This window comes from Camellia sinensis, chromosome 5, assembly GCF_055761805.1.
Source record: "Camellia sinensis isolate YWXY chromosome 5, ASM5576180v1, whole genome shotgun sequence".
NCBI classification, from domain to species: Eukaryota; Viridiplantae; Streptophyta; class Magnoliopsida; order Ericales; family Theaceae; genus Camellia; species Camellia sinensis.
Window position 1 is genome coordinate 93153581 of NC_138965.1, and position 26126 is coordinate 93179706.

Sequence of the window (26126 nt, forward strand, 5' to 3'; positions counted from 1 at the left end):
AACAAATTATGTTAATCCTAGAATTGGTATGTAAGGCAATGATTGTTTTTTTTTTAAAGAAAATTCCACACTTTGGAAGTGTTTAAGTTAGGATTCAAGATTCGAAGGTTAGTATTGTAATTTTAAGCGTGCCAGCAAGGATCAATTCATCCTTACAGAAGATTAATTGCCAACCAATTATTAGACGACTGTGTTTTAGTTCTTTCAGCCTTAATGAAGAGGACTTTTACTGGTAACTTATTTAGGAGAATTTAGTAAATAACAATTAAGTAAAGAAAATCGCAGAATTTCATTAAGTAAAATGAAAAACTTACAATGATCTGACCCAGCCTCGTAGAGGTTTACAGCAACAAGCTATTTGAAACTACTCCTATGAATGAAATATAATACAGGAATTTGAAGTACATAAATGTAAAGAACTGTAAAAACTGGAAAGGAAAATAAAGTAGATAAAACTGATTTTTTAATCTGTGTCTGAGGCTTTATTCTGGAGCCTTCTCTACTATTTATACCCTCCCGTAGTAACCGTCGAAGTAGGCTTCCAACCGTCGAACAGCCTTCCCATGATTGCTGAACATATTGCCTTATAGTCAGTTCCACTACGCCATTCCTTTCAGTTAGGCTTCCCTCCTAATTTTGAATTTAAATATATGAGTAGCCGTTAAAGTCACGTCATCTTGCATCTCTTCGTTGATCCAGTGCTATGCAGATCCACAATAACCAATGCTAACTGTCACGTGTATGATTGCGGTTGGAGATTTGAATTATCTTCCCATATTGCCCTCATACTGCCACGTGTTGAACTGCGATTAGCCTGTACAAAATATGTAGCCAACAAAAATGATAAACTATGCTAGACTAATTGCTAAGATGACACGAATGTTTTTTTTTTAGTGTAATTGCTTGAGTTGATTGATTAGATGTGTGTTTTGCTTGAACTTGAAAGTAGCCTTTTATAGCTTCTGAGTCCTGATAATCATGGTCGACATCCTAAAAAGTAGGAACCACCTCATGCTAATCAACAACTACTTCTGTTAGTGGGTTGCTATTATGCCTCCTGAGTGGCCACATGTCCAACTGGATACCCCTTCTTAGGCCTTGTGTTGTTTGAGTGTTCCCCAAGAATAAGGGTTGTTGTAACCTTCTTCAAATCTCAGCCGTTGGGTGGAGGGCGTGGGCATTAGATGGTTGCCAAGTGTCCTCTTCCAGTCAAAGCTGTCTCATAAATATAAGGATTGTTGAAGAAGTTTGAATTCTAGTCATTGGATGACAAGTTAGTGGAGGCTCCTCCTAATTTGAATTAAGGCCACATGTCCAACTCCTACAGCATCTATTTAACACGTGTATATATATATATATATATATATATTTATATAATATATATTAAATGGGTTGCTTTTCTAGAAAATAAGGATCACATCAATCATGAGATGTGATCCCCATGATTGCTTCCCATCCGAAATATCTAAGGGCAATTGGGTTGTCTCCTATACTTTAATAAAAGATTTGACTTTTCTTCAGTTGAACTTTCAACTAAACCAGACAGTTAAAGTTTCTTACCGATAAGAATTATTAAATGGAGGTTTCTTACCGTAAAAGTCATTAAACGAAAGTTTCTTACCAATTAAGAGTCTTGAAAACATGACCCAGTTAAATGTTTTCAAAGATTCTTACTAATAAGAGTCTTTCATTTAATAACTCTTACCAGTCAGAGCCTTCCATTTAATGATTCTTACCAATCAGAAACCTCAACTGTCTGATCCAGTTGAAATTTCAATTTGAGACGAGCCATTCGCTTGATAAAATACACCACTTCACTCACCACACTGCCACGTGGCACCTCCTGATTGGACTGTGCCTTCTAAAAAAAATACCATAAAGCTAGCTTTATCAAACTTTCCAAATCTAAAAGATTCCCTAAAATTACCATGCACATCCATTTATTTGAATGACCATCGCCACGTGGCATCATCCGGCTGGCGATCAGTTCCTGTCCAAACAAACGGGTTAGCAAGTTAATTTGTGAGGGTGTATCCATTTAAAACCATCAATAATGTATAAAGGATATGCACCCACTTCAAACATACATCATTGAAATAATTTTATTTCATTAAAAAAATGGGTTTGGTTATGGTGTGCAACTTACACCTTACACCTTATACCTTACACTTACACCTTACACTTACACCTTTTGTAAAAAATTAAACCTTACACTTACACCTTTTTTGAGGTTGCACACCATGTGCAACCCACTTACACCTTACACCTTACACTTACACCTTACACTTACACCTTATACTTATACTTACACCTTACACTTACACTTTTTGTGTAAGTGGCACATGGTGTGCACTTGCACACTTAAGAAAACTCCTAAAAAAATATGATTATTCAAAGTTCATCAACCCACTGAGTCATGTAACAATTGGAAATAACCCATCACAAAATGGATTCAAACATAATCGAAGTGCACCGAAAAGAATAGAAAAATAAGCACGTTAATGTTTTGTTTTGCTATAATTGGAGTTTATTGACTAAAACGCTTATCGGATCAGACAAAGAATATTTTGTTCAGTGGACAATTGAACAAACTTTAAACAAAGAAGAATAAAAACACCAAAAGTTGCCACAAATTTAGCAAATACTATTGACATTGGACGTTAAACGGATCAGCCACGCAAATTATTTTTATAGTGTTAGAATCTAAAATCACCTGTGAATACATTCTGACTTGAAAACTTTAACCCACCACTGAACTCTAGGATTGGTTTCTACAAAAGTCCTTTAGGTGGCTGTAGTGATCACCATCTTCGTCTATGGCTTTGAAAGACAGCCGTCGTGCACATTATGGTTGAGAAATCAGTGAGGCACTCACACATGAGACTGAAGGCCAAAAAATGGTGAGGAAAGATGAAGTAAAGAACCTGTCAATGTAGAAAGGGGGGCGGCGAAGAGAGAGAGAGAGAGAGAGAGAGAAAATACTGTTTGTTTAAGCATATAATAATGGGAGTCCCAAGAGAGTATGCATTGGGCACATGCTGTTTTATTTGGTATAAGTTTATTCTACAAATTTTATCCAACTACTTTTTCCCATAAACATTTGGCAATATATGAACGCCTCGCAGATCAACCATCCCGCTACATGGCCTCATTACATGAGATAGGGTATCCAGAAGAAAAAAAAAAAAAAAACCAACAACAACGACCACCGCGAACATTCAACAGGTATAATATTCTGCAAATTGCAATACCATTTGGAATGATTCTTAGAGCTTTGCAATGGCATGTACAGGCAAGTTTGATCTTGTGGGGAGTTTTAAATCCTCCCAATCTTCATCATCCACCTTAGAGAAGTAATGATCAACCATATCATCACTTACTAGCTCCAATTTAGAAGGTTCCCACTGAAAAAAATATAATAATAATAATAATAATAATAATAAATTTTTTATTAAAAAAAAAGGAGGAATAATGGAAATGCAAGTGAATCTTGGTTGCAGAAAGAAAACAAGAATTCCATCAAGATACACAATCATAGATAAAATGTTAGAATAAACGAACAGAATTTCCATCAACCTTTGGGTTGTTATCCTTGTCCAACAGTATAGCCCTGCAACCCTGCATTGGAATGTGGCATTTAGAATCACTTGAAAGATACAGACAGGAATGACCCCACCGACTTCTAGAAATTAAAATTTTACCTGTATGTACTTAAAAAGACTATTCAAAATTAACCATCATTTAGGTTTCGGGAAAATGCTAATTTGAACACGTTTGAAAAAAATTATTTGAAAAATCATTTAAAAATTTGCTACGAGGATAGTGAAAAACTATGAAGCATGGGTACGGATACAGGTACAAGCACTTGTAGTGGTATGATACAGATACGTCGATATGGTCAAATCCAAAAAAAGTAGAATACGAGTACAACTTGGTACGTTTGTAAAAAAATATTTATTTTTAATTTAGAGTAATGCAAAAATTGATTAAATAGTTTAATTTGTTAAGATCCAACCTACAATTAACATTTAATGCAAAAGTAAAGGTATAAATCAAAATTAAATGTCAATATATTAAATAATTTACAACCATAGCTTAATTTTAAAATCATTCTAATCATAAAAACTAAAAATATTCTTTCAATTGAGACACAATACGACTTGGGTATATATTAGATACTTTTGGGTACGCCAAAAATTTAGGTATGTGTTTGTGTACCGGGTATGTGTTTGTGTATCTGGTACGTATGCAGAAATATCATACGAGATACCATATGCCAGTATGTATCCAGTATGGGGTACGGGTGAAGAATGTTGTTCAAAAAAGAGGATGGTGAAGAACCAGCTTCTCAACTGAATGGGTGATTAGTAGATGAATTAATAGCTTAATTGTATATTGAGAAAGTCATTTTTAATAGCATTCCAAATGAGACTATTATGCATCATTTTCAAAATGAGTAATGCTATACAAACTAACAAAAAAAAATTTAAAAAAAATTTGCTTACCGATGGCATCTATCATATCATTAAAGTAGGTCCCATTTCAATTTTCAAAGTTCCATTATGAATGACACATCAGTTAGTAAAGAAAGTTTGTAAGATATGTATATCATTTTCCCTTCAAAATATCAAAGGTCGTTAAGGTCATTTAAAATAAAATTAGTGTCTTATCCATAGATATTTAAGTTTTCTTTTTATTAGCACTTCAATATATTTACTTCTTTATTCTATCAAATATGTAAAAATTTTGTGGACGGTCTACGAAAGATTTTGTCCTCACTGCACAAAATTTTTGGCCCTTCCCCAGTTACCTCAACGAAATCCTTGCTGACTTCTCCTCGAATGACTTTACAAACCATTCTGTATTCACGAACAAGGCATTGACCGACACCCTGGACCCTCCCTTCTCTGATCTGAATCACATGCAGAACAAAGTTAATGTCTTAGACCTTTAAACAAGCCTTATATCATAGAATTTCCATATTATGGTCTACGTATTCTGTTAAGTGTATGTAAACCCAATTTTGGGTGTTTGGTAACATGTATATTGGGTCTCTTTTGGTAAAATCATTATACTTTCATACTCAAGAATTATTATTTAATATGTAATATATTAGTCCGCCGGTCCCAAGCCCGGGTTAAGGAGGAGGGTTGTGTGTTAGGTAGCCGACAGCCAACACGTAAAAAAGCCGCTCGGATCCCTTATGAAAATGAATCCTACTTTGAATCGTTTAAATGCTAGGTCGTTCCCCTCAAGTGACGCGTTGCGCCTGCCTCCGGGTGTTTCGAAAAGTGAGCAAGGGGCGCCGCATCGACGCCTGGGTGCGGTGAAAAATGGGCAAAGGTTTCCGCGTTTTTCTGGACGAGCGCGGGTAAAGAAGCTAGTCCAAGACTATAGGTTTAGGATAGCCACTTGGAACATAGGAACCTTAACTGGTAAGACGATGGAATTGGTAGATGTTATGATTAGGAGGAGAGTTAGTATAGCTTGCATACAAGAAACTAAGTGGACGGGAGAGAAAGCTAGGGAAATTGAGGATACTGGTTTTAAACTTTATTATAGTGGTAAGGATAGACGCAGGAATGGGGTAGGAATCATAATTGCCAAGGGTCTTGTGGAAAGTGTGGTGGCGGTCGTTAGGAAAGGAGATAGGATTATGCTAGTTAAATTAGTTATTGGAGGGAATATAGTGAACATTATTAGCGCTTACGCCCCTCAAGTAGGGTTAGATGATCAGACTAAGAGGGATTTTTGGGAGCACATGGATGAGATCTTACAGGAGATACCCGTAGGAGAGAACCTGGTTATAGGTGGAGATTTTAATGGCCATGTGGGCATAGATAAAGTAGGTTATGAAAGGGTGCATGGTGGATACGGTTTTGGTGACAAAAATGAGGCTGGAGAGAGAATCTTAGATTTTGCGTTGGCTTCTGACCTGGTGGTGGCCAATACTATGTATAAGAAGAGGGAGGAGCATTTGATAACCTTTAAGAGTGGATTAGTTAAGAGCCAAATAGATTATTTCTTAGTGAGAAAAGTAGACTGCCTAAAATGCAATGATTGTAAGGTGATTCCTGGAGAGAGCCTGGTCTCTCAACATAGGATTTTGATACTAGATTTATGTTTTAGAGGGCAATACCAAGCTAGGAAGGATGGTGGGCGTCGTAGGACGAGATGGTGGGACTTAAAAGGGGATAAACTAGAAATATTTAAGAATCGAATGGATAAGGAAGGTACTTGGGATTTAGAAGGTAATGCTAACACTATGTGGAATTCGATGGCCAATTGTATGAGGAGAATCTCAAGGGAAGTGCTTGGAGAGTCGAAAGGAACGGGACCCAGCTCTAGGGAAACTTGGTGGTGGAGGGAAGAGGTCCAAACGGTAGTTAAGGCAAAAAAAGAGTGCTTTAAAAAGTGGCAGAAGGATAGAACTGAGGAAAACCTTAAGAGCTATAGATTGGCTAATAAGGAGGTCAAGAAAGTAGTGAGAGAGATTAAGTTGAAAGTTTATGATGACCTATACACTAGACTAGATAGTAAGGAGGGAGAGAAGAGGGTATACCAACTTGCTAAGATACGGGAGAGGAAAACAAGAGATTTTAATCAAGTAAAGTGCATCAAGAGTGAGGATTCTAAGGTATTGGTGAAGGACGATGAGATTAAGGAAAGATGGAAGAATTATTTTGAGAAACTGTTAAATGAGGAACATGGAAGTACGACAATAAGGGAAGAAATAATCAGTAATACGATAAACCAAAACTATAGGTTCTATCGCAGGATTAGAAATTTTGAAGTGAAGATTGCACTTAAGAAGATGAAATCAAATAAGGCTTTAGGACCTGATGATATCCCTATTGAAGCTTGGAAGTGTTTGGGTAAAAAGGGAGTTGCTTGGTTGACTAGGTTGTTTAGCAAAATTTTGTTGACTAGGAACATGCCAGATGAGTGGAGGAAGAGTATTTTAGTACCAATCTATAAGAATAAAGGTGATGTCCAGAATTGTAACAACTATAGAGGAATTAAGCTAATGTGTCATATAATGAAAGTGTGGGAGAGGGTGATGGAACGTCGATTGCGAGACATAACAGAGGTGTCAGAGAATCAATTTGGGTTTATGCCTGGTAGGTCAACAATGGAAGCGATCTATCTTTTGAGGAGAGTAATAGAAAAGTATAAAGAAAAGAAAAGAGACATTCATATGGTGTTTATCGACCTTGAGAAAGCATATGACAGAGTGCCCCGAGATATAATATGGTGGGCGTTAGAGAAGAAAGGGGTGACAAAAGGCTACATTGACGTGATTAGGGACATGTATGAAGGGGTGGTGACCACTATTAGATCGCCAGCTGGAGAAACAAATGAATTTCCTATCACTGTAGGGTTACACCAAGGATCTACCTTAAGTCCTTATCTTTTTGCTTTAGTTATGGACGAGTTGACGATAAATATTCAGGATGACGTGCCATGGTGTATGCTTTTTGCAGACGATATTGTGTTAGTGGATGAGACTAGAGAAGGAGTTAACACAAAGTTGGAGATCTGGAGAAAAGCTCTTGAATCTAAAGGGTTTCGAATAAGCAGAACTAAGACAGAGTACATGGAGTGTAAATTTAGTAACAGTAACAATGAAAGCAGAGGAGAAGTGAAGATTGAGAACCAAGAACTGCCTAAGAGTGAACATTTTCGTTATTTAGGGTCGATTATCACAACAGCGGGAGAGATTGATGCAGATGTGGCCCATAGGATTAAGGCGGGATGGTGTAAGTGGAGAAGTGCGTCTGGGGTATTGTGCGATAAACGAATACCCACTAGACTAAAAGGTAAGTTTTATAGAACGGCTATTAGACCAGCTATGTTGTATGGGACGGAGTGTTGGGCAACTAAGAAACAACATGTAGATAAGATGAGTGTGGCTGAGATGAGGATGCTAAGGTGGATGTGTGGTAAGACTAGACAGGACAGGATTAAGAATGAGTGTATTCGGGAATGGGTAGGAGTAGCACCGATAGAAGATAAGTTGAGAGAGAATCGTTTGAAATGGTTTGGTCATATTCAACGGAGACCAACAGAGACAGTAGTGAAGAGATGCGATGCTGTAACGGTAGATGGAAGTGTTAGGGGACGGGGTAGGCCTAGATTAACGTTGACTAGCGTTATAAATAGAGATATGAATCTACTTAATTTGACTAATGAAATGGCCTTTGATAGGGCCGCGTGGAGAAGAAGGATTCATGTAGCCGACCCCATTTGATGGGACTTAAGGCTTCGTTTGGTTTGGTTTGGTTTGGTTTATGTAATATATTAGTCCCTATATGCAAGTAGGTATGCCTAGTAGAAAAGTGACACATCAGTGTATATTTCGACTGCCAAAAACAGAGGGCAATAGAACTTTTTTTTTTTTTTTTTTTGAACAAATATTTGCTTGGTTAGAGCTTTCCAAAAACACTTTTCAGAAAATTCTACTATCTTGTTTTCCATATTTTTTTTGTTTTACTGAATTTTTTTAATATTTTAAGCAATTTTTTTAATTTTTAGACATACCTAACATAAATATACCTAAAAAGTAAAAAATTTGTGAAAAAAATCTTTTAAAAATTCACTAAATACCAAAAAAAAAAAATAATAATAAGAGAATTCAGTACATTTTTTGTATTTTTATGTATTTATTAATTTTTTCAAATATTTTTTCACAAATTTTTTACTTTTAGATACATCTAAGTAAGGTGCATCTAAAAAAGTGAAAAAAAAAATATTTAAAATTTTAAAAATATTCACTAAAAACAAAAAACTAAAAAATTAAAAAACTTAATTTTCAAAAAACTTAATCGAAAAAACTCAAACCAATAATTGAAAAAGCTAAAAGTTGGAGGACAAGAAGTCTTCATACAAAGACAATAAATCACATCTAGAGTCCAAAAAAAAAACAACTAAAACATAAAACAATCCACCATTAGTGGCAAACAGCAGCCCAATCCCTTGAGATCATAAAAAGGGGGATGTCCTTGAAAGGAGACACACAAGCCCAAAATAGCAAAGACAATGCAAGACCACAATGTTTTGGCCTTCTTATTGCTTCCAAACCCACCATAGACAACAAGCAACAAATGTGTGCACACTCGCAAAGCAGCCCACTGCACATCACAAAGGCCAAAGAGGCACTGCCATAGTTCAAGAGCCACTGGGCAGCATAGGAATAAGTGATCCGCCGATTCTGCATCCCTTTTGCACATTATACACCATTGAGGACCAAGAAAATGATTGGGCCTTCATCTCCGGAGAATATCATTCATCGCGGCACTTCAATGAGCTAAGGACCACATGAAGAACTTCACTTTATAAAGAACAACCGCTTTTCATATTTTTTGTGAAAAGGAAACAAAGGAATAGAAGGAACATCAATAATCCTATCAAACATAGATTTACATGAAAAGACCCCCGAAGAAATGATATTCCATACCCTCTTATCCCCAATTTGAGGAACCAAAGAAATCCCATCAAGCAATGGCAGCAGAGACGCCAACTCAAGGGACCCTATTGCTAAGATTCCTAATGAAATTGAAATTCCAATAAATTGGTGCCATGTTAGAACGCACTAACGACGCAATTGAAACATTCCAAGATCAAACCAATCTATAAAGAAGTGGAACAGCTCTATCAAAACAGGAATCCCCCACCCACCCATCCTCCCAAAACCGAATGCTTTCCACATTTCCCACTTTCAAAGAAAAGAATGAAGACACAAGTGGGATTAACTGAGAAATAGATTTCCATGGTGATCGATAACTACCTCTATTAACCACAACAGAATCTCTACCATTGGCTTGAACACCATACTTGCTCTTAATAATGGAATGCCACAACGATTCACTTTCTAATGGAAACCTCCATAACCACTTGCTCAAGAGAGCAATATTCCTTGCAACCACATTCCCAATAGCAAGACCCCCCTTATTTCTGGGGAGGGAAACAACCTCCCATTTAACTAAGTGGGAACCTAAACCCCTCGTCACATCCCTCCCACAAGAAATCCCTCATCAACTTCTCAAGCTTTTTAGCAACTCCAACCGGGATCTTAAACAGTGACAAGAAAATACACAGGAATACAAGAGCAATAGAACTCTCGTCCCGGGTGATAGCACAAAATATAAGAAAAGATGTAGTAGAAAAGTGATACACATCAGAATATATTTTGACTGTAAAAAGTAGATAGCAATAGAATTATAGTGGTTGCACAAAATGGAAGATAAATAAAATAAAAATAAAAAAGGGAGACGCTATTCTCACTCCACTTTGCTTCAAGTACAATCCTTTCTTTGTCCTTATTATGCATAGTTACATTACTACCCTTGGAATTTTGATTTTTTCAATGAGTATATAATCCTTTCTTTGTCATTATTATGCATAGTTACATTAATACCCTTTCACACAAAATATACTCCTTGAAAAAATCAAAATTCCAAGGGTATTAATGTAACTATGTATAATAAGGACAAAGAAGGGAGTGTATTTAGAGCAAAGTGGAGTGGAAATAGAGGCTCCCATAAAAAAACGTCTTTTTGTGACTGCAGATTTTTAATGCCCAGAAGAATGCAGAGTCACCTTAAAAGCAAAGACATTTCCAAGAAGAAAATGTGTCTATGACTCTATGTTACACACTAATACTAATTGAACATATTTGACATGTGCCCACAAAACTAGTACAAGTTTGTCATTTAAAAATAATATTTATCGTTTCAAATACATGGTTCACTTTTTGGACACTCTCAAGTGATAATGTAATTTGAACATTTAGATACTATTATTATTATTATTTTGATAGGCGAGTTAAGCAGACTCAAACTTGAGTCTCTTTATTAGGGTGTCCTGTAGCGGTTGTATGAGCCAAGTAATTTTTCTAAACAAACAACAAACAAGACACCTAGGCCATCCATCATAAAGCCCAAACCCAGTCATGCCCATTGGGTTTGCCAAGAACTTAACGCGGAACAGCACGTTCGTCGACCGAGCTGTATGCCGAATAAGAGATATCGGCAAAAACAGCCGATACCTATACCGAGGGCAAAAGTGGACCCAGGATGTCCCTTTCCCAAGGTGAAGTAGGAAACTGGGCCCTCACATTCAAGTAATGATGACAGACATATCAAATTACATATGAAATATCTACATCAAATGGCTATATAAGGAAGGTGAGCAGAAAAAGAAAGGTATGTGTTATGTGCTTAAGGGTATTAGTGTCATTGTACTTATTCACTTATCATTATATTATTATAAATACAAGTGCTTAGTGAGGTAACAAACCTAATTAGGTTTTGTGCCTCCTTTTCCAGCAATTCTCTCTCTCTCTCTCTCTCTCTCTCTCTCTCAATTGCTATGCTCCAGTTTTAACTTGGTATCAGAGCAAGTTCTTATTCTTTGTTCCTCTATTTTTTATTTCTTTAATTCTGAGGATTTTTTTTTTTTTGTTTTGTTCGTATATTAGGTGTTCTTGTCAAATAATGTAAAAAAAACCACAAAAAAACAAAATTTCCTACCATGCTCGACTAGGGTAGTGGAGTACCCAAAAAAAATTCAAAATTTGTTGTTCATGGTTGCTTAGTTTTTTTCTAATTTTTCTTTTATTTTTGGAAAAATATGCCTATTTTTTCGATTTCTTCCTTCTAGCTGTTTTTTGTTCAATTCAACCCTTGGGCTACTTCCTCTAGGAGCCGACTAGGGCTTCCCTGGCCCCTTTGGCATTGGTTGATGTTTCTAGATGGTGTTTGATTGTTTTTTGGCTCGTCAGTGCTCCGATTGATCATTTTGGGTCTTCACCTGCTTGTTTTTGGTCTTCTGCTTCAGTGTGATTGGTTTTTTGGCCATATTTTGCTCCTATTGGGTTGTGGTTGTATCATTCTTTGGGTGTGCTCACACTGCGTTAGGCCATAGCTGATGACGGTAAGACCCTTGTACGCGATGAGGTGAAAGAGTCCAGTCCCAATCAGTGTGTTTGGTTTGAGTTTTTTGAATTAAGTTTTTGAAAACTGAGTTTTTTGGTTTTCATGTTTTTTTGTTTTTAGTGAATATTTTTAAAATATTAAACATTTTTTTTACTTTTTTAGATACACCTTACTTAGATGTATCTAAAAAGTAAAAAAATTGTGAAAAAATATTTTAAGAAATTAATTAATCATAAAAATGCAAAAAATGTACTGAATTCTCGTATTTTTTTTGTATTTTTGGTATTTTGTGAATTTTTAAAAGGTTTTTTTCACATTTTTTTACTTTTTAGGTATATTTATGTTAGGTATGTCTAAAAAGTAAAAAAAATTGCTTAAAATATTAAAAAAATTCAGTAAAAACAAAAAAACACGGAAAACAAGAAAGTAGAATTTTCTAAAAAGTGTTTTTGGAAAAAAGGAACCAAGCAAAGTGAAAAGTCTGTCTTGGTGAAAATTCCTCTCTTCAACTTACATCATTCAAGTTGGATGGCACTAATTACTTGGTTTGGTTGTGTTCTTTTCAATTAGCCATTACTGCTGATGGCATGTCTGGTTACATTAAGGGAGCTACCAAAGCTCCCAAGAAGGATGGACCAGCCCAAGAAAAATGACTTGAGAATACTCTTATCATGACTTGGCTCATTAATTCTATTCATCCCAAAATTAGTAACTCCTTTGTTTTGATGGATATTGCTCATGAGATATGGACTACTGCTGCTCAGATGTATTCCCAGCATGGTAACGATGCTTAAGCCTATGAGTTGAAGAAGAAAATACGGGGGTTTGATCAGAAGTACTATGCCGAGTTAAGTAGCTTATGGCAAGAACTCGACTACTATCAAAACTTCTAGTCCGTTTGTTCTCAAGATACTACTACTTTCAGCAGATGGTATCCAAGGAGAGGGTCTATGATTTTCTTGCTGGCCTTAACATTGAGTATGATCAGATTCGTATTCAGATTCTTGGTCGAGATCCTTTCCCACTGCGCTTGAGGCATATGCTTATGTTCAGTAGGAAGAGAGTAGGAATAGTGCTATGGTTCATGAGCCTCTCCAGGATCGCTTTGCCTTGGCTGTTTCTTCTGCTCCAAAGGATGGCTCACTCTCTAAGTCTGGGGGGATAAAGGTGATAGTATTGATCGTAGTCAGATTACATGTGATTATTGTGGAAAAGACCAGCATGGTCGGGAACATTGTTGGAAGTTGCATGGTCGTCCTCCTTGAGAGCGGGTTAGTGCCCGCGGTGGTACTAGTGGTGGTGGTGGCTTTGTTCAGTCTCATGCCAATCTCTCTAAGTCGTCTACTAGCACCCGGGGGATTCTGCCACCCTTTCCTATGATGAATTGCATACTCTCAGGCGTCTGATGACCCGGCTTAATTCCTCTGCTCCTGCTTCTGATCCTCCATTTGCTTCCAACTTTGCATCCACAGGTATTCCTACGAGTGCCTTGAGTGCTTCTTCGTTCCCTTCATATCCTTGGGTCATTGATTCCAGTGCTACTGACCACATAACAGGTTTGTCTCACCTTTTCCACTCTTACTCTCCTTGTTCTGGCAAGGATATAGTAAGAGTTGCTGATGATTCTTTATCTTCTATGTCTAGGACAGGCTCTGTTCATTGCTCTCCATCCATTTCTATTTCTTTTGTTCTTCATGTTTCCCAGTTCTCTACTAATTTACTTTCAGTTAGTTGTCTTACAAATTCGCTAAATTGTTCCATAACCTTTTATCCATCTCATTGTGTTTTTCAGGAACTAGGTACTGGGAGAACAACTGGCAGTGACAAAGCACATGGAGGCCTGTACTTTCTGGATGCTAGATGTTCTTCCCTTAAATCTTCTCACCAGGCTCTTCACGCGATTGACACTTCCGCTCTTCTTCTGTTACATCAGTGGCATAGGCATTTAGGGCATCCCTCTATTTTTGTTTTAGAGAAATGTTTTCCTACTTTAGTAAAAAATTGTCATAAGAATAATTTTCATTGTGATGCGTGTGAGTTTGCTAAACATAAACGTTCTTGTTAATAAAGGAAGTCTTTTTTCTTTTATGGTTATTCATTCTAATATTTGGGGTTCATCTCGTGTTTTGTCTGTCTCTGGTTATCGGTGGTTTGTCACCTTCATTGATTGGTATTCTCGTGTGACTTGGATTTACTTGCTCCGGACCAAAAATGAAGTTTTTTTCATGTTTTCAGACATTTCATGAGATGGTGTTTACTCAATTTGCTACCCCCATTAAAGTCCTTCGGGGTGACAATGGCACTAAATATATTGATGGTGCATTTCGGGCTTATCTTGAAGCCCATGGCATTCTTTATCAGACCAATTGTGTCGGTACCCCTAAACAAAATGGTGTTACCAAACACAAAAATTGTCATCTTCTTGAGGTTGCTTGGGCTCTTATGTTCACAATGCACATCCCTAAACCATATTGGGTGATGCGGTTACTGCTACATATCTTATTAACCGTATGCCTTCAAGTGCCCTCTTGACCTTCTTCCCCGCACGTCTGTTCACCCTGTTTCCTTTCTGCTTAAGGTCTTTGGTTATGTCTGCTTTGTCCATTCCCTTCGTTCCATTCGCAACAAACTTAATCCCAAGGCCCTAAACGTCTCTTCCTCGGTTATTCCTCTACCCAAAAAGGCTATCGGTGCTATGACCCTCACACTCGCAAGGTTTATGTTTCTATGGATGTTACCTTCTGTGAGTTTCAAAAATTCTTCCCGAGATCCTCTCTTCAGGGGGAGGTTTCTATTCCAGAAGAGTTTGGTTTTCCGAATTCTATGGTTTCTCCTTCCAATGGTTATGAGGGAAAGGGTGAGCCATGTAGTGAGGGGGAAGTGATGTGGGAGGTGATTCCTTATGTTCAGGGGGGGTCTTGTGATCAGGGGGAGCCTAGTCGATTGGATAGAACAAATCTCAAGACATACTCTAGATGACAGAAGGAACAGGTGCCCGATGTGCTGCCAGGCCAATCATCTCCATCTCTGATTTCATCATCTTTGTTTCCGGTTTCAGGTGATGAGTCCTCGGTTACTAACTCTCTTGTCCCTTCAAGTGATGCTCATATAGTTGATGATTCAAATCTTCCCATTGCTCTTAGGAAAGAAGTTAGAACTTGTACTCAACATCCATATCTCATTTTGTGTCATATGATTCATTATCTCTATAGCATCGTGCCTTTGTTTCGTCATTGTCCTCTATATCTATTTCGTAGGGTTGGAAGGAAGCTCTTAGTAACCCTAAGTGGAAAGAAGCTATGGCAGAGGAGATGCGAGCACTGAGTAAGAATGGCACTTGAGATTTAGTTTCTCAACCAATCAGGGAAAAGGACTGTTGGTACAAATGGGTGTTCACAGTTAAGCGTAAAGCTGATGGGACCATTGAGAGATATAAGGTGAGGCTAGTTGCTAAAGGGTTCACTCAAACCTATGGTATTGACTATCAAGAGACCTTTGCTCCAGTGGCCAAGATGAATTCCATTCGTGTCCTTTCTTGTGCAGCAAATTTTGGGTGGCCATTACAGCAATTGGATGTGAAGAATGCATTTCTTCATAGAGATCTAGAGGAAGAAGTATATATGGATGTTCCTCTAGGTTTTTTTTCTCCAGCCACTGAAGGGAAGGTTTGCTAGTTAAAGAAGGCCTCGAAACAATCTCCCCGGGCTTGGTTTGACACGATCTTTAAGGCGATGCTCAGATATGGCTATAAGCAAAGCCATGCAGATCATAATTTGTTCATCAAACGGTGTGGAGCTAAGATCACTATCCTTATCGTGTATGTGGATGACATTGTGGTGATAGGCAATGATGAAGAGGAAATGTCTAAAGTCAAAGCTCAACTTTCCAGGGAAATTGAATTCAAAGATCTTGGTCCCTTGCGGTACTTTCTTGGGATTGAGATTGCTAGATCAAAGAGACGCAGCTTCATTTCTCACAGAAAGTATATCTTGGACTTACTTGAGGAAGTAGGCATGCTTGGGTGTAGACCGGCTGATTATCCTACACAGGCTAATCATAGGCTCAGTAGTGATGGAGATCATGTGGACAAAGGAAGGTATCAAAGGCTTGTGGGAAGACTAATATACTTCTCTCATACCAAGCCAGATAGTGCATATGTCGTTGGCATTGTTAGCCAATATATGCATGATCCTCGAACGGGACAGTTGGATGTCGTTCATAGGATCTTAAGGTATCTTAAATCAGTGCCTGGAAAAGACATCTTGTTCTCTAATCATGGTCATTTAAGGTTAGAGGCCTTTACGGATGCCGATTGGGCTAGTGCTATTGAAGATAGAAGGTCTACCACTGGTTATTGTACATTTGTAGGAGGGAACTTGGGGACTTGGCAAGGTAAGAAGCAGTCAGTTATTGCCAGATCGAGTGCAGAAGCAGAGTATTGCGCCATGATGCATGGCATTTGTGAGTTGATGTGGCTTAAAATTTTACTAGTTGATCTCGGATTGTTGAGTGGTGGTCCCATGCGATTGTATTGTGATAATAAGGCCCGCTATTAGCATTGCTCATAATCCGGTTCAACATAATAGAACTAAACACATCAAGATTGATTGACACTTTATCAAGGAGAAAGTGACTAATGGCATCATTTGTTTGTCTTTTGTCACATCTAAAAATCATTTAGGTGATGTGTTTACCAAAGGGTTAGGGAGTAACGTGTTTCATCCTATTGTATGCAAATTGGGTATGAGAGACACCTATGCACCAACTTGAGAGGGAGTGTTAAGTTAGGTGCTTAAGGGTATTAGTGTCATTATTCTTATTCTCTTATTATTATAAATACAAGTGCTTAGTGAGGTAACAAACCTAATTAGGTTTTGTGCCTCCTTTTCCAGCAATTCTCTCTCTCTCTCTCTCTCTCTCTCTCTGAATTGCTATGTTCCAATTTTAACTTTATGCATTATCAATCCATTGAACTCTCTTTCTCTCAAAAAGTATACTCATCCCTCCTTATAACCTAACTTGCTCGTCGGAATATTAATTCTGGCACCCCTTACCGGAGTGTTTCTTGTTTTAGGTGTCAATGTGAGAATCAAGTAAAAGACTGTTTGGACCGAAAGAATATTGTAGAACCACCCTTCACAACGGTCTAGATTATTACTTTTTTTTCTCTTTCTTTTTTTATACATTGGAGGGGAAAGGGTGGGGAGAGACTCGAACGTGTGACTATTACATAAGATTATTATAAAAAAATATTATAGTAAAGCAAAAATAAAATAATGCATTTATATAAGATTATTAAAAAGTTTGACTACAATTTATTAAGAAGGGGGATTGATGAAGTAGAAGAGAGAGAGAGAGAGAGAGAGAGTCACAAAAGGCCACAGCCTTTTTACTAATAATATATTATACAAAACCTATGAAGCATGGGCACGAGTATATGTACGAGTACTAGTACTGGTATGATATGGGTACGTCGATACAGTAAAATCCAAAAAAAGTAGAGTGCGAGCTTGGTACGTTTGTAAAAAAAAATTTATTTTCAATTTGAAGTAATGCAAAAATTGATTAAATGATTTAATCTGTTAAGATCCAACCTACAATACAAGTTAATATTTAATGCCAAAAGTAAGAAAGTGTTTGGAGTGCACTACAAAAATGCACTTCTTTTTTTTTTTTTTTAATCTTTTTTTGGTCACATCATCTCTCTACTTTTCTGCACATCATTTCATAAAAAGTCAAAAAGTATACTTATTTAGATCATCCCAAACAACCCCATAAACCAAAATTAAATGTCATTATATTAAATAACTAATAAACCATAACTTAATTTTAAAATCATACTAAGCATAAAACTAAAAATAAAAAAGAAATCTAGAGAAAGGAATTTTATCTCTGTAATAGAAGAAAATATTGCTTCGACTAAGGTATGATACGGCTTGGGTATTAATAAGGTATGCTAAAAATTAGGAAGAAAAAATTTGAGAACATGTTTTGAGTACCCGGTACGTATGCAAAAGTTACCATACAAAGTACCATATGCTAGTAAGTACTCAGTACGCGTGCGGCATATTTGTCGAAGTACCCATGCTTCATAGTACAAAACTGCTCCTTACAATGTCAAAACCCTAATATACATGGGACCAAAATCCTAATGTATTTAGGATTGGGAAACAAAATCAATCTCTCATGCTCAAGGTTCTGAAAAGCGGTTGCGGTCGCCGTAACGGTGGCGGTGGCGGTGGCGCAATTGTGGTTGCGGGGTGTAAAGACCATAGTGTAACGGTTGCGGTAATCGGAACCGTGAAATTTTTTATTTTTCACACAATTTGAAAAAAACTTACCGATACACATTTTTTTTCCATGATCATATTTATTGGGTTTTAAAATAAATATTGATCAATTTTTATAAATTTTTAAGTTTGATCCAATATATTTCATATTTTTAAATCACTATAAACTGAGTTTTTTAAATTTTATTTTAATAATTAATGACTTTATATTATACAAAAAATCAATCACTAACTATTATATATAAGATAAACAATGACAAAAGTAAGAGAATAAATAAAAACCTAAATATATATATATTAATCAAGCCAAATAAATAATGACCACACTTATTATTATTATTATTATTATTATTATCAAACAATATATAGATAGGCACACACAAACAAAATGGTTGAGTGATAGCAGCTGAATAGAATAGCATAGGTCTTACAACTTCAACAAATCAATAACATGTTCTTCATCTTCCATATTCTCTCTCTCTATCTCTTGTTCCTCCATCTTCCCTCTTCTCTCTCTATCTCTCTTCCCCCATTTTCAACTTTTTTTTTTTTTTGTGTTTTTTTGAAAGAAGCAATTCGGAACCGTTACGTAACGGTGCGTAACAGGCCGTTACGACCGCTATAGCAGCCGCTACGGCCGATACACCTGTGAATCTCAATCACACTGCAAAAGTGACCGTAACAGGTGGCGGTAACTACCACAACCGTTACGTAAGGCGTTACATAACAGTTGCAGCCGTTTTTTAAAACCTTGCGTAATTAAATCTAACTAAATAATAATAGCTACTAACTACATTTATGGGACCAAAATGTCTTCGGGCCCATGGGCTTCCCCCAAGGCTTCCAAATTCGATAATTAGACTCCAACCAATCAAGAGCTGCGCTATTAGGGAGTGCAATACATACATAAATCCACCTTACACATGCAGTACAGATGCATGTATTTTTACAGGAACACACGTTATGACATCCTACATATCACAACCAACTCTTTGAATACAAATATAAGAATGGCTAGGAAGAGAAAGGAGGAGCAACTCTGAGGGGCTTTAGAACATAATATCCACTTAAAATACTTAACGAATGAACAAATTAAATAAGTTAAAGAGGTCAAATGTGTTAAGGATAGTGTTGTTACTTTTCGATGGCAATGGAGATGCTCTGTGCAATGTTGACAACAACTGCTATATGCAACAACATTCCCTCTATCACTCTGTATTTTGTGGGCTTCAGTCAAAACCCTAATTCCAATATGGAACCGAGGCAAAGTTGTCAAAGCATTTCTTTGAATTCCCTCTCCATCTCAATTGGTTCCCTCAATTTTTCATCACATTCTTTGTTATTGCCTTCAGATTGCTTCACTAGGTGAAGAACAAAACATCAAAGTATTCATGTCAACACCAATTTTGAGTCTGATAATCCTACATTGCCTCTAGGAGGTCACAAGATGATGGAAATGCCATGTAGAGGGAGGAGAAAAAAGGATGGGAGTGCCATGGTTGTAGAAGGAAGGAGAACAAGGCGTAGGTAGGGTGTTTTGGAGAGGAAAAGATGGGGAGAGGGTTGCAATATTTCTGTTATGGTGGCACGTGAAAAGGGGAATACACTGTGGGTGGCGTTGTGTGTAGCACAAGTGAAAGGGGGAAGGGTAGATTATTTATCAAAAAAAAAAACAAAAGAGGGGGAGGGGTAGAGGTTGCAACAGATTGGGGTGGGGGGTACTGTAGAGAGGGAAATGATAGGGTGGCGGTGGTTGTGTTTTATAGTGGTGGGGGTGAAAAGGGTGTAGTAGTGGCAACGGTGCAGGATGGTAAAAGGTTTGGTGGGAGAGACAGAGGAATAGACAGAAAAAGTAGTTTCACACAAATTTCACACATTTGTGTGAAAAAGTAATTTCACACAAACATTTTGAGGTAAAAAAAGTAATTTGACATCATCCATTAGCTCCGTTTAATCTTCTGTTACTAGAGGGGAGGTGTGTAATTATGTCAAAACTAAGAGCTTTGTATTTTCTCGAAATTTCAGGAGTGGCTAATGTGACCTATTATTAAATAGGCAAATATCAGGTAAGCATGAACTTAAACGAACATTGCAAACCCAACTCATTAGCATCCTACCTTGTGACAAAAAATATCAAAGCTACAAAGCCAACACTCTAAACCACTTTCCTGAAACTAAGAAATTTTTATGGAGTGTATGTCTATGTTACCATTGTTATACATGCGAGAACTAGAAAAGTCATATAACGGAAAACAAGCAAAAAGTCAAGGGTCTTAAGTGGATGAGCTCACTACCTATAGGCCTAAGCATTCAAGTGGGTATAAGTTCCAAACATCATGTGTTGGGCCTAGGTTTTGTGCTTGAAAACTTCTCAATTTCTCTCCCAATGATTTGGGCTTTGTTGCTTCGTTGTTGTTCTCCCCAAATTCCCAACCATCTAGGTGTTGGATGCTTAAGTATGGAGATATATGCCAAAAGTATAGGAACAAGAACATGGGTACGATTAAATCCCCAACTATCTCATAAGCTTAACCTATTAGTAAATGGGCCTAACACTTTATATCAGCTACCCACCACCCTCCCTCATGTGCAACCCTGTTTTGCATGTGAGAGACAAACAATCAACCAAACAGAGTTCAAACAAAAATACCAAACAGAGGACCAAATGCAAACAGAGACTGACTCAATACCTCCCATAACTAAAGCTCTGGTATATCAAGTTATCCAACAGTATGTCCTACACATCTAACAGCATATCAACTTATCCAATAGCATCTTTATGTGTGATGTATTTCTGATCCAGCAAATGCTTCAGATGTTTTTTTTTTTTTTTTTTTTTTTCTAACTTTCTTTTAGGGGGTAAGAGGATTTTTCTCTACATGTGTGAGAAGCAAAATAATCTCTCAGCTATCAAGTACGAGTAACTTGTTCTTCCACTATCACATTTAGAAGATTTTGTGTTCAAGTGGCGTAAGAGTCAAATACATAGGCCCTGTTTGGTGAAGCTTATGGAGCAATTTACAGCTTTTGTTTATTTATTTTAGGGATCAGTGTCAGAGTATTAGGTATAGCGTATGAATACAGTTTATGAGGCAAAAATAACTTCAAAAAAAAAAAAAGAAAGAAAGAAAGTTGATTATTGAGAAGCTGGGGGAGAGATACTTTTAGTTTTTACTTTGTAATTATCAATTTTCAGTTTGCAAGAAGCTACAGCCTACACCAAACAAGCCCATAGTCATGTCAACATGGGGTACCTTAGAGAGCTCAAGAAAGTCCATGTAATACAGCTTATGACATGTTCAGTCAGACTTGCTCCCCTTCAGCCTCTCAATAAATGAATTAATTTCAGATTAGGCACCATGTTACCAATTATCTTGAAACTATCTTTAGATGTCAGACATTTTAGCTAGCAGCCTCATGATTAGCTTCGAAAAAGTGAGGCAACGATTAATAAAGGCATGATCCATACCGATCTGAGAGAAATTTTAAGACTTGTTGGGGATGCCATCTTCAGTGACTTAATTGTTGAAGAGATCCAATTGTCTGCGCTGTTTACAGATGCCCTCTCCTGCAATACAAAACATAAGATTTGGCTCATGTAATGCCATCCACATAAAAGAAAAATAAAACTATAAGAAATAAGAGATAAAGAAATAAGAAAAGTATGTCAAATCACTGTTTCCACATGGAACTTATCCCATCTCATCAACTTACAAGTGCAGATATAATTTCTTCAATTGTTCTTTGAGAGAAGCATTTATTAATGATATTCAACCTGTAGGCACATAAGCACTGAAAATGAGCTCTAGCAAGTAGCACTAGGCCAAGTTTGGCGGGTTTACTTCCCAAGAGTGATAATGAAGTCCTTAAAAAAAGTGAAGTTGTGTCTATTTATAACTCCATCACATATTAACCTTTTGGGCATGCAATAGATGTTTCGCACAGGTTTAATAAAAATAGGGTATGCCTCAATCAGTTTACTGTAAAATAGTATTTCACCAAGAAAATAGTTAAATGGAGAAGAGATAGAATGGAATAAGAAGAGAGAGAAAGAGAAAAGAGAGACCGTAACACAGAACTAGGTGTTTTGTATGAGTTACAGAAAGAGATAAGAGAGAGTGTAACACAGAAATAGGTCTTTTGTAAGAGTTACATTCCTCATCCCTAAACCCATGTATTTGTATTAAACAAAGTCTGAAATAACAATAGTACCCTTATTTCTAAAATGAGAATGAACAGTAACAAAAAATTTAAAAATTTATTTCAAAAACAACATTTTAAGTCACAAATTTCCAGTAACCTTGGTGAAGTCATAATATGGTTAACAAAATGTTACAGGATTGATGAAAGCTGAAATAATATAAGTAAAACTCCCCCTCCCCCTCCCAAAACAAAACAAAACTAAATGGTAAAGACAAAGTAAATGAATGATAAAAGAACTAAAACAACAAAAAGCTTACTGATGATAGGAGCTCTTTTCTCTCAAATGAGGTTGCTGAGAGAATTCATCAATAATTGCAGAAATAACAGCTGGATCGTTTGCATTTACCTTGCATAGGGCTTCTTCTAACAAAGACAATCTCTGTTAATTGATGAAGACACATAAGAATCCTATTTGTACACTTTAAGATCAAAATTACAGATAATTTTCAAAACCTATAACAAAGAGGTGTTGATAGACTAGAAAAATAGCAACTTTGAGAGGAATTCCTTGCCTTTTGATATGCCATGCACAGTGATAAAAAATAAAATAAATAAATAGATTAGACAGAAAACTAATGGATAATTACCATGAAAGGTGAATATAATGAAGACGCATATTGTTAAAGCAAAAAGAAAATCAAATTTCTGAGGACACTTGTATGGGGTATTGGCTTGGTCTGATTCTGCGAGCTTCTATTTGCACACCACAGAACTTCCCAGTTCACACCATTATTTCGTTCAGATATCAACTACCGAACAAAAACTCACTTCAGTTGTTGACATTCAAACGGAAAAAATGGTGTGAACTAAAAAAAAAAAAGAGTTCTCTGAAAATAGAAGCTCAATTCGAGGAACTACAAAAATTGTTTTTCAATTGAGCCCAATCTACATTGGCCAAAGTTGTAGTTAGAACCTTTACTATTGAATAAACCATATTGAATCAATCAAAATTCTAAAATAACCCTAACTAGAAGCCCAAAACTGTGCTTCATTTTGAATAAAACCTGACGTTTAGACATGGGAAATTTGGCCAAAAGTCCCTCAACATAAAATTTTAATGGGAAAAAGACACTTGACTGTTTTTAATGAATGAAGTCCTTAGTTCAAATTTATTTACAGTTCAAGGACACCTTTTTCTGCATGTGTTATAATTAGTGATAATTTTATCCTTCATATAGTGTCAGCATTGTGCATAGATCTGTTCGTCTCTTCCATCATTGTTGTTAACCTACTACTCGTCAATCTCGCCGCCCTCTGCCTCCAAGGTCCATGTGACCAATGTGTTTACAGCGATGTTGCTGGCGGTCATTGTTGTTAATCTCGTCGTTCACATTATAATTTCCACAATAAATGTTTAAGCGGATGGTGTAGATGTTTGAGTGGATGGTGTAGGTCTGAGCATGTTGGTATTTAATGAAGTAGATGATGTTTTGTGAGATTGATGGCTGACACCAACTTATTCTCTTTAGTTTTGATACAGAAACACCCATACATATCTATTAGTCTCTTTGGCGATTATGTATCCATCTCTGTTTATATGCACATTATACACACACCCAAAAGAAACTCCAGTATTCTTTTTGATTTGCTTCAATGAAATGAAATAGAATGATGATTCTATCATAATATCTATTTTTACATTTGATTTACTAATAAAATAAAATAAAATAATGTATTACAAATGAAATCATCATTCACCATTATAAAGGAATAGTCGTCATTCTATAGAGAATAAAGAATGACAAGTCCATTATACTGTAATTCATTCTAGTAAACTGAACACTACTTAAGAAGCAAACTATAGTGCTAAGGCAATGCACAGAGATGATACGTTTTGTGTGAATCTTATCATTTCACTACTTCAATAAAATTTCCCTCTTCACATTTTTAGTGATGGTGACTTTGGTGTTTTGTGACGGTGATGGAATTTCACTGTTTAAATGAGAAAATTAGATAGTAAAATTTAACTATTAACGTTAGTTTGGATAATTAAATTTTACTTTTTTTTATATATAGAATTTCATAGCCTATATGGTCTTGTTTAAAAGAGGTTATGAGGATTCCATAAATTTTATTGAAAATCGAAATATAAATCAAAAGTTATGAAATTTTAAAGTTTAAAACGTAAAAAAGATATTTTCGTCCATAAATTATAAACTCTATATGTGTCTTGCTTTGAGTGAATAAAATTTGAATGTCCTTCTCACGAGAAAATTAAATGGTAAAAGGACCTTTGGCCAAATCTACCATTGTCCCTAGAAGGGGTGTGTGTGATGCGGTTTCGGATAGTTTGAGAGTAAAATTATATTAGCGGATAACCAAATCACAGTTTGGGGTGAATTGGCGGATTGAATAATATTCTTAACTAATTATCAAGCATTTGCATAATAAATAATACTAATTTGCATAATGGTTTTCATATATATAACACAAGCTAATTTTACATAATATTTTCATATATATAACTATTAATTTGTAACGAATTTCACATTTTAAATCTCTCTCACATTTATTTTTACTGTGATATTTCATTAGAGTTTAAAAAATATATATGCATTAACTATAGCGGAGCAAAGCAGTTTCGAAAGCAAACTATAATTTTAAAGTTAATTTGCGACTAACGGATAGAACAGTAGGGATCGGTGCGGTTTTAGCAGATTAGGCAGTGTTTTGCACAGCCCTAGGCCCTAGAAAGATTAGCACAAAAGCACAAGGATTAAAGCTTTTATGATTGAAACAACATTTGAAATCAGGTCAGAACATTAATGCTGTGTTTGGATCATAGATTTGGGCAGAATTTTTAAAAGGAAAGAAAAAGGTGGGACAAATAGATAAAAAATTTAGCTTACATTTTTTGTACATTTCCCTCACATTTTCCTTTTCCTTTCCCTTTCTAAATCCACGATCCAAACACAACCTAAAAGAAAGTGCTTAAGTTAATCTTAATAACTTAGCAAAATATCCTCAAAGAACAACAGCATTGGACATGCTGCATCACAGTCGTGCAGAATTTATACAGCCCTAGCAGCAGCATAAAACATTATGATGTGCATCTACGTTTCTTCATGTCAACAAGACCATGAAGGATCATTTTTCACATACAACTTACAACTAGTATACTTTCCTAACCAAGCCAGCTGTATTTCTTTCATACTTTGGTTTGAACATCAAAACATCAATAGATGCACTACAATTTGTAATACATTAACTATATGTTACTAGTTAGAAATTGCAGAGGAAGTATACCACTGAAGGAACAAAATGAGTTGCAAGACCACATGCAAGCATTTCAGTACCATCCAACCTAGAACCTGTGAGACCGACATATTCTCCTGCAACAGATGTTATGAAAAGTAAGTGGTTACAGCACAAATGACACCTAAAATCTGCAGGTATTAAAAGTGATGCAGTCTATAATAGGCTTAAGAAAGAGTATATATAAAGAAGAGAAATGTTCGAAATTGAAACCAAGCCTGCTCAAAACCTTGCATAGATAATTTGAACCTTTTTTTTCTCCTATTTTTTGTTTCTCTTACATAATTATGCTGTTGTTTTGATATTCTAAGTTTTCTATAAGTAAAAGAGTCAAAGGAAAATTTTGAAATATCAGGTTTTCAACACATGGACTGTAGGGGTATCACAGCAGTTCTGTATATCGAGCATTTATGTGTGGCCTTGTAAGATTTATTTCACCATC

General features: G+C 36.3%; 1 protein-coding gene across 15 annotated transcripts in view; it reads right to left on the reverse strand.

Moving 5' to 3' along the window:
• Nucleotides 1-269: 269 nt before the first annotated feature.
• The window catches only part of LOC114306644 (3-hydroxyisobutyryl-CoA hydrolase 1), a 43671-nt gene continuing 17814 nt past the window's right edge, over nt 270-26126 (reverse strand). For 2 of the 15 annotated variants that reach the window (XR_014329792.1, XR_003644772.2), the window contains 10 exons: nt 25676-25761; nt 22687-22808; nt 21941-22001; nt 21696-21794; nt 4811-4912; nt 3577-3618; nt 3252-3404; nt 2714-2883; nt 1928-1990; nt 270-814 (listed from right to left, as the gene is read on the reverse strand). Coding sequence is in view for 4 of the 15 variants with exons in the window: in XM_028251924.2 (XP_028107725.2) it covers nt 3267-3404; nt 3577-3618; nt 4811-4912; nt 21696-21794; nt 21941-22001; nt 22687-22808; nt 25676-25761 (650 nt within the window). In the remaining 11 variants the exon portion in view is untranslated. Of the gene's footprint in view, nt 1991-2713; nt 2925-2970; nt 3405-3576; nt 3619-4810; nt 4913-21695; nt 21795-21940; nt 22002-22686; nt 22809-25675; nt 25762-26126 lie in introns of those variants that run through there. The other 13 variants (XR_014329793.1, XR_014329785.1, XM_028251924.2 and 10 more) reach the window with 10 other exon arrangements.